The 10,000-nt window shown below is 46.9% G+C and overlaps 1 protein-coding gene across 1 annotated transcript in view; it reads left to right on the forward strand.

The window, feature by feature from the left end:
* ptprk (protein tyrosine phosphatase receptor type K) overlaps positions 1 to 10,000 on the forward strand; it is a gene marked incomplete at its 5' end in the record, with an annotated part of 225,802 nt that overhangs the window by 121,039 nt on the left and 94,763 nt on the right. The window contains one exon of the mRNA XM_080533604.1: positions 8,364 to 8,445. Within this exon, the coding sequence (XP_080389730.1) occupies positions 8,364 to 8,445 (82 nt within the window). The remainder of the gene's footprint in view (positions 1 to 8,363; positions 8,446 to 10,000) is intronic.

Here is a 10,000-nt window from a genome sequence, read left to right on the forward strand (position 1 = left end):
AGCAACGTAGCGAACAGGTGCGCAGGCGTGAAGGGCTGAAACTGTAATGTGCGTGTGAAACTCCTTGGTGAAGAAATTGGTGACAGAACGTCAGCCGAGGTTTTTGTATGCTGAGAGAAAACAAGGACTGAAGTCGCAAATACTGAGATAAGAATGTAACGTTAACAAAATACAAATTGCTAGCTAACGATAGATGGCTAACTTTGGTACTAACATTTGGTACTAACATTTGGTACCTACATTACTAAGTGCAGTACATATACAGTACAGATAACTACCAACGTTAGCGTTGTCAGACTATTTTGCAAGCTGTTAGCCCCTTTCACACATAGTTCCCTGTAAATTAAATGGAATCGCAACCCAGGTCCGCCAGTGATTTTCGCCGTTTAATGAGCTAAATGCCCGAAAAATATGATGATGAATACATATAAAACTGAGGTATGATATATGGCAGATATATGGCAGTCTCAGGCGCCTGTCACGTCTCCAGTAGCTACATTAGAACTTTGCATCCTAACGGCCAAGCTCCACCTGCTGCGTCGCATCAACTCGCCATCGACGTTGCGTCAACTTCCCGTTGTCCAAGCTCCACCTGCTGCGTCGCGTCAACGTTGATATTCATCCGTAGTGTAATGAATGGGTTAATTCATAGTCAGGACAGCGCATGCGCCTTAGAGAGAGTTCATGATACACCAGTAGGTGACTGACAGGTGTCGAGAGAACCGAAGTAAACTGGTTATACCTTTGTTGAACCCAGACTCAAGTGTCTTATTATTCTATGTCCAAGTGACATTACACGTAGTATCGTAGAAAAGCATTGACGCTCGCAATTCATATAATATAATATTTTTCGACCTCAAGGATGAGCCGTTCGTCGTCCATTACTGCAACAAGAGTTCACCACAGGTGCGGTGATTGACACCCCACGTGGGCGCCGTCTCATTGTGACGTCTGCGTCCATCCACCGTCAAAAATCAAACTTTTTTGAAAGTCTACTTTGGACGCAGCCATCGGACGCAACGCTGACGCGACGCAACGCAGCAGGTGGAGCACCTTTCATTGATTACAATGCATTTGATCCCAATTTCGGACGCAACGCACATTAGACGCAACGCTCGATGGCCATGGTGGAGCTTGGCCGTAAGGATCTTGTAACTTCGCAAACAATGGCAAAATTTAAATAGTTTACTCTATGTTCAACTGGAAAAGGTAGTGACAGAAGATTTTCATGTTTTGATTTTGCTGGGAGTTCGTTAAAAATGCCTTTCCACCAAAGAACCATGGAGCCGCGCCGTGTGAGCAGGCTGAGGGTCATACAATATTTGTATATTAAAGGCAACGCCACGGCAGTTGAACATAGAGTAAACTATTTCAATTCTGCCATTGTTTGCGAAGTTACAAGATCCTTACATCCCGTCAAGATCCTTGATGATATAAATATGATGATAAATACATATAAAACGGCACATATATGGCAGTCTCACGCGCCTGTCACGTCTCCAGTACATTAGAACTTCGCATCCTTTGATACATATGGCGGGATGTAAGGATCTGTAACTTCGCCGCGGCAGTTGAACATAGAGTAAACTATTTCAATTTTGCCATTGTTTGCGAAGTTACAAGATCCTTACATCCCGCCATATGTATCAAAGGATGCGAAGTTCTAATGTACTGGAGACGTGACAGGCCCGTTTTATATGTATTTATCATCATATTTTTCGATATATAACGGAAGTATGATATATGGCAGATATATGGTATGTGTTGAGCTTGGGTGCACATGAATCGCGTATGAACAATAAGTAAAGCAGACTCGGTATTCTCTTCAGCATTAGGACGTACCTTCATACAAGAACAGAATAACAGTGCGACTGCTACCGTAGTACACAGACTAAGGGCGTCATCAAATATATACAGGTATATATATATATATATATATATATATTTTACAAAATTAAACGCGCCCCCCCTGCAGTACCCCCCACACCCCACAGTTTGGGAAACACTGTACTAGCTTATATTAAAGCTGCACTGTTGCGCATTTCATGAGAAGTTGTCAGTCTAGTTTCTTATACAACATATGTGTATGTTTACATGTGAACATGTAAAGATACTTTATTTGCACTTAATTATACATTCATATTTTCGTTTTTGTACAGAAACAACTCACTAAAATTTACTATTGCATAACTGATTTGGAGGGAAAAAATCCGCCTCTACCCCCCCATTCGGTACCATGCCATATCGTGGCTTTTGCTGAAATGACGCCACTGGTCTCGTAGCCTATTGGAGTGTGTGTGTGAGTGAGGGAGAGTGAGAGGGAGAGCTTTTGTGAGCCCGCATGTATGATGTGTCTCTTTCTGGTACCCCAATAATCTTTTTTGGCTCTCAGTCTCCGACTGCCCTAGCAGGATCCGGGTCTCATATCCTTCTCACCTTTTTCACCCCGACCTGTTTTCATGCCTGATAATATCAAGTGCACTACAAACAGAGCAAAACAATAAAACAACACCAGAAAACAACCAATAGGCTATACAATTATAACCAACAACTACAATTGTAAATATACAATTGGTCTCATTGTGACGTCTGCGTCCACCGTCAACGCAACGCTGACGCAACGCAGCAGGTGGAGCACCTTTCATTGATTACAATGCATTTGATCCCAAATTCCGGACGCAACGCACATTTGACGCAACGCTCGATGGCCATGGTGGAGCTTGGCCGTTAGTATCTCAGCGTAGCAGCAGTGTTAGTATCTCAACGTAGCAGCAGTGTTAGTATCTCAACGTAGCAGCAGTGTTAGCATCTCAGCTTCTTCACGTTGACTTCTCCCTCCTTCCCCTCCTGTCTGAGGTGATCCTGGGACAGTTCATTCAGGAGAGGCTGCTGGCTATTTATACAAGCTGTCAAAAGGGCTGAGGGGGAAAAAGCTGGCTGTGTGTGTGTGTGCGCGTGCGCACCAGTGGCGGCTGGCCGATAGAGGGCGCTGGGGCGCCGCCCCCACCTTCACTTCCTAGTTCCCCACCTTCACTTCCTAGTTGCGATTTGTAAAAGTTTTTTTTTTAAATAAACATTGTTTATTCACAAAATGCGGCTGATATTCTGTCGGCGTCTATCAGCATTCATTAAAAATCCTCCAATACAATAAACATTTTATCTGTGTGTGTGTAAAATTCACTGTTAAAATACATAGGGGGAGGCGTCGGGGCGCCGGTCAATGCAAGTCTATGGCAGGCCGAATACTTTTCGCTTACACGTGAGCTGTAGCAGCGCTCCAATTGGCTGTCTCCTATTTCTAGGCCGGGGCGCAAAAATGTGCGTCCTGAATATCCGGTTGTTAAGTCTGACGTCAAACGTGACGTTTTGCAATTTCCGGCTTTTACAAAAAAAGAAAACAATGTGGTGGTCTGTAAACTGTGCAGAAATGAAATGGCCTATCACAGGAGTACATCTGCAATGAACGAGCACCTCAAGCGAAAGCATCCTGGAGCTCTTTGTGAAGACAGCCGCAAGATACCACCGTAAGTCAGCGTTGTATTTCTGTTCACTTTTCCGGCCGTGTATGAGTGAAAAATGGATAGCTACTAGCTAATGTTACACCAGCAATGTAGCTCACCACAGTTTGTATGTCTTGTCTTCTGGTGTTAGTAATAATCTAAAAAAAATAATCTATTGCCTCTAAAATCACCACGAACAGAACGGCGGAGGTACGGGTAAACGTGCGCGTGCACGCCCAAAAAAAATTTGTGCACGCGAAAACAAAATCGCAAGCTGCGCGCGCGAAAGAGGACCCCCCGCCACTAATATGAACAATCCTGGAGGAAACACTGCTGTGCCCCACCCAAAATGTTTAGCACCAGCCGCCACTGGTGCGCACGTACCCCTGTGTGTGTGTGTGTGTGTGTGTGTGTGTGTGTGTGTGTGTGTGTGTGTGTGTGTACGCACCTCTGTTAGGGCTTTCACACCACCAAGGAACCGTTCCCGTTCTGGAACCTGCGAACCAACTTTTGAGGCTCCGAACCAATTTATTTTCGGTTGGAATGCGCCGACCGGTGTGTGTGAAAATTTTTTTTTTTTTTAGTAGAAGGCGATAATAGGGAGAAGGTTTTTCCTTCTATCAGTGGCCCAGGGCCCGAGCTAGAGTACTCTTCCTGCAACGAATGGTGGACTGCTGATTCACATGCTTAGTATTCAAATGTATTGATTGTAAGTCGCTTTGGAATAAGGCGTCTGCTAAATGCCAAAAATGTAAATGTAAATGTAAATGTAAATGTGTGTGTACCCGTGTGTGTGTGTACCCGTGTGTGTGTGTGTGTGTGTGTGTGTGTGTGTGTGTGTGCGCGCGCGTACCCCTGTGTGTGTGTGTGCGTACCCCTGTGTGTGTGTTAAGGTACTTGCAGCAGCTCAGGTTGTCACACAGCAGCGCTTTACTGTTACTACGACGACCGGCTCTCCTCTGTCAGCACTCAGCCTTACATCCCAGAATAACACAACTACAGCCTGCAGACTCACACTCGCAACTTTGAGTGTGTGTGTGTGTGTGTGTGTGTGTGTGTGTGTGTGCGCGCGGTCGTGCGCGGGGTGAGTGTATATATATATATATGTGTGTGTATGTATGTGTGAGACCCCCTGAAAGCTACTAACATAAGTATGACAGGATGTGTGTGTGTGTTTAATCCCCTGGCTGGATTTAAGGGTAGTGGCGGCGGAAGATTTGTTTCACAAATGTCGTCTGCATTACGGGGCGATCACTCCTCCTGATCTCAGCTCAGCTCCTCTGCTAAGCTACAGGCTGCAGATGGCCTGGACTTACTTAGCTGTTGTTGACACTCTTTCTCTCTCGCCGCTCTCTTTCATTCTCTCCCTCTATAATATATCGTCCTTTCTCTCTATCTCTTTCTGTCTCGTTCTCCATCTCTCTCTCTCACGCTCTCTCTCATCCACTCTCTCCACCTTTCTCACGCTCTCTCTCACCCTCACTCCCCACCTCTACATCTCCCTCTCCACCTCTCTCTCCCTCTCTCTCCACCTCTCTCTCCTCCTCTCCAGCTCTCTCTGTCTCTGTCTCTCTCTCTCCTCCTCTCCAGCTCTCTCTGTCTCTGTCTCTGTCTGTCTCTCTGTCTCTCTCTCTCCCTCCCTCTCTCAGTTCTTGTCTGAAAAAGCAGTTTTAGCTTTAGTTTTGGCCACTCCCATATCAACCATCCTAATTGATCAAGAGCCCAATCCTCCAATCACAGAGCAGTAATGTGTTTTAATAGTCGACCTTTGATGAAGAGAGGAGGACACGAACCTGGCGGGGAGCAGGAGGTCAGTCCCAACCCAGAACCCCCTGCAGGTGGTGAGAGAGCCCTGCTTAGTATGACATCATCAGGAGTCACAACCTCTAAACCAGGTGTGTTCAGACACGTGATTGGCCAGGGTCCTCTGTGTTCTGACACGTGATTGGCCAGGGTCCTCTGTGTTCAGACACGTGATTGGCTGGTCTCCATTGTAGTGGAGCAGATAAGGTCCACTTGTGGTTAAAAGCACCAACATGTTACTGAGTCTTCTTGGGTCATTCTTTGGAAAAAATCTGTTAGCCACGTACATTTCAAAATGGCTGCCATGTTGGCCATTTTAACCATAACCGGCCTTGGCCAAAGGCAATCCATAGTTGCTGAAGACCAATCTCTTGCAGGGGTGGCAGAACACTGACTGACGAGAATGTTAGCCCTCCTCTACTGCCTGGCATGTCCCCACTGTCTTCCTTGGAGGGGTTGCCCATATCAGTCCTGACATGGGAGAGTTTATTGACTCTCGCAAGGAACACTTTTTCCAACAATAATCTTTCCAAGGTCACCATATCTCTCAGGTGGATTGGAAGTGTTGTATTCATTTTGTTGTTTGCTTCTCTGTGGTAAAACATGTTTAGTTTGATAGCAAGATCATTCATATTGGACACTTCTACACAAAGTTCCCCCCAAAACAGTGTTACCATTCTGAAAATGGTGAGCAGCTTGATTTGTGCATGGCTAACAGGTTAACATGGCTAACAGGTTTTATCACAAGATGAATATCTAGAGATAATTACCAATGTTTTTGCTTTTATCCAAACCTGAAGGAATTTCGTATAGCATTCTGCCTCCCTACTCACAGCAGGCAGTGAGAACGTTGCCATTACACCGCCATACAAAGGCAAAAGGCAGTAACTTCAATGTTGGTCAAAAATGTGTTAAAATCATTTTTGTGACATTTAAGACATTCTTTATCATGTGGCCAAATATCCTGTCTCTACTGTGTTGTATTTTAGAGAAAATAGGTAGTATTTACAGTAACTTCAAAAAAGCCTAGAGAAACCAAGGCAAACTACAGCAACTTGAGTTGCGGTATTCTGACTTTGTCTCGATGCGCTGAACTGGAGTTACTGTAGCGCACTGCGAAGTTAGTGTACTCTGCCATACCCAAACACAGGTAAGAACAAAGCAATTTCAGTAAGATTGGTCAGTAGCAAGCTAGTTAGCTTACAAGCAAGTGATTACGAACAACAATCTTGACAGCAGAACTGCTCCCAGATGCGATCAGAATTGTAAAACAATTAACGAAGGCAAATAATAGCCATATAGTTGGCCAGCCAATAATCTGAAATCATGATGGCAAATCCTGACACTGACACTGACAGCCCAGCACGTCTCTCTGACAGACAAGCTAACGTAGCCAGTCACCACGGCACCCTGATCTCTAGGCCTGCCCACACCGAGTGACACACAGCGCTGCCTTGCCTCAGACCAAACCATAAGCACAAAGCACAGCCGTAACTAATAGACTAACGCCTACCTTTTTCTATAACCGAAACCCGGTAAATCCATTCCAATTATTATTACCACTGTTTCTGCTTTTATCCAAAGGTGAATGAATTTCCTATGAATGCATTTTGCGGTCCCGTACTGACAGCAGGCAGTGAGAACTTTGCCATTACTGTAATAATTATACTCAACTGCTGTAACAGCCCACCCACTGGCTGGACGATTGTTCAATGGTTGTTGGAAATGTACGGAGCCCCCCACAAGGTAGAAAAAAAATATTTGATGTGTGAATCCGTTCCCTCGGTTTTGTAATTCGTTCCCTCAGTTTAGTAATTCGTTAGGGTTAGGGTTATGGTTAGGGTTAGGGTTAGGGTTAGGCCCTACGAGCCAGAACGATCGCAAGGATTCTAACCCTAACCCTAACCCTAATCCTTGCGATCGTTCTGGCTCGTAGGGCCTAACCCTAACGAATTACGGATTACTAAACAGAGGGAACGGATTACTAAACTGAGGGAACGAATTACAAAACCGAGGGAACGGATTCACACATTTTTTCTACCATGTGACCCCAGAGGGGCTCCGTAGATTATTATTTTTTTTAAATAAAAGATAATAGATAATAAGAGAAAACCCTCTATAAATGTATTTGAGATGTTGTCGGAGCGCACAACCACTTCCCCTGCAGCTCACCTACAGCTCACCTACAGCTCACCCTCCCACCTACAGCTCACCTACAGCTCACCTACAGCTCACCTACAGCTCACCCTCCCACCTACAGCTCACCCTCCCACCTACAGCTCACCTACAGCTCACCTACAGCTCACCCTGCCTATGAAGCCAACTGAAGCTTTTCTCCTTCTGGCGCGACAGAAGAACTAAGGTCCTTTTCCTTACGAGGACGTCGTTGTCGTTGTCGTTGACAAAAGCCAAAATATCTCAGTTTTCCTTTTCCATCGCCGCGCCACCACGTTTGCATCTCAGTATGAGGTGTTTCAGTATGAGGCGTCTCAGTATGAGGCGTTTAGTTATGAGGCGTTTCAGTATGAGGCGTTTCAGTATGAGGCGTTTCAGTATGAGGTGTTTCAGTATGAGGCGTTTCAGTATGAGGTGTCTCAGTATGAGGCGTTTCAGTATGAGGCGTTTCAGTATGAGGCGTTTCAGTATGAGGCGTTTCAGTATTTTACAATATTCAGTTATTTTGCCGCCTGATGTTGATCTATTGATACTTCCCCTCCGGATTTCATCTGGGGATTCTGATTCAGATTACCAATCTGAGTTAAACGGTCGCGTTGCCGTGGCGATATAAAGCGGAGGCGGGGCCGGGCCTGCCTGGCGGGAGGCCGTCGCCGTTCGCTGGAATAATAATGTTTGATTTGATTTGATTTGATGTGTGTGTGTCCGAGTCCTGACCCCCAGCTACCGTGGGGCCTCTTCTTTATTCTGACACCCCCCTACAGAATATCTAACCTCTCTCTCCCTCTCTCTCTCTCCCTCTCTCCCTCTCTCTCCCTCTCTCTGTCTCTCTCTCTCTCTCCCTCTCTCCCTCTTTCTCTCTCTCTCTCTCTCCCTCTCCTCCAGGTCATATTCGAGGCAGAGGTGTCTGATGGAAAGACTGGCTTCATAGCGATTGATGACATTTCAGTTCTGAGTTACCCATGTGGTAAGTTTTGTATGTGTGTGTGTGTGTGTGTGTGTGTGTGGTTGTCCATGTGGTAAGTCATTAACACAGTAATTACCCAGAGTACACTGCTGCTGTAACGCTGATGGGTCGGGTGCTTCTCACAAGAAGATAAAGTAGAAGGTGACTCTGTGGAGGGGAGGAGGAGGGGGGGGAGGGGAGGAGGAGAGGGGAGCAGTGTTTGGGTGGAGTTGGAGAGAGAGGGAGGAGAGGGAGCCCAGAGTGACCTGTGTGTACAGCAGCTTCACTAGAACAGGAAATGAGCGGATGATTACGCTGACTCTGCGCTGTCTAATAGTCCTACGCCCTGTAATAGCTGTCCTACACCCTGTAATAGCTGTCCTACACCCTGTAATAGCTGTCCTACACCATGTAATAGCTGTCCTACACCCTGTAATAGCTGTCCTACGCCCTGTAATAGCTGTCCTACACCCTGTAATAGCGGTCCTACACCATGTAATAGCTGTCCTACGCCCTGTAATAGCTGTCCTACACCATGTAATAGCTGTCCTACGCCCTGTAATAACTGTCCTACACCCTGTAATAGCTGTCCTACACCATGTAATAGCTGTCCTACACCATGTAATAGCTGTCCTACACCATGTAATAGCTGTCCTACGCCCTGTAAAAGCTGTCCTACACCATGTAATAGCTGTCCTACACCATGTAATAGCTGTCCTACGCCCTGTAAAAGCTGTCCTACACCATGTAATAGCTGTCCTACGCCCTGTAATAGCTGTCCTTCACCCAGTAATAACTGTCCTACACCCTGTAATAACTGTCCTACACCCTGTAATAGCTGTCCTACACCCTGTAATAGCTGTCCTACACCCTGTAATAGCTGTTCCTCCGTGTTCATCCAGACATTATCATTGAGGAGCCCTTCTACAAAAAGGAACAATGGAAGAAAAAACAAACATTAACAGTTTCCAAAGCCCCTCCCAGCTGAATGAGGCCTTTGTCCCCCTGCCCTAACGAGGCCTGTGTCCCCCTGCCCTAACGAGGCCTGTGTCCCCCTGCCCTAACGAGGCCTGTGTCCCCCTGCCCTAACGAGGCCTGTGTCCCCCTGCCCTAACGAGGCCTGTGTCCCCCTGCCCTAACGAGGCCTGTGTCCCCCTGCCCTAACGAGGCCTGCGTCCCCCTGCCCTAACGAGGCCTGCGTCCCCCTGCCCTAACGAGGCCTGCCCCCCCCTGCCCTAACGAGGCCTGCCCCCCCCTGCCCTAACGAGGCCTGTGCCGCCCTGCCCTAACGAGGCTCCTCTGACCAGCCTGATGAAGCCTTATAACACACTGGCCTGATTAGCTATGACAGCTCATTAGACAGGCTGGTTACACTGGCTGGTCTGGGGTCAGTGGGCTGGCAGACCACTGGTGCAGTGTGTGTGTGTGTGTGTGTGTGTGTGTGTCTGTGTGTGTGTGTGTGTGTGTGTGTGTGTGTGTGCCCCGGTCCCCTCCGCCCCTGTTCCACAGTACCAGCATTCATCCTCTCTGACAGCTGCACTCAGAGAGGAAGGGAGGGAGGGAGTGAGGGAGGGGG

Source organism: Nansenia antarctica, assembly GCF_963989245.1.
Source record: "Nansenia antarctica genome assembly, chromosome: 6".
NCBI lineage: Eukaryota > Metazoa > Chordata > Actinopteri > Argentiniformes > Microstomatidae > Nansenia > Nansenia antarctica.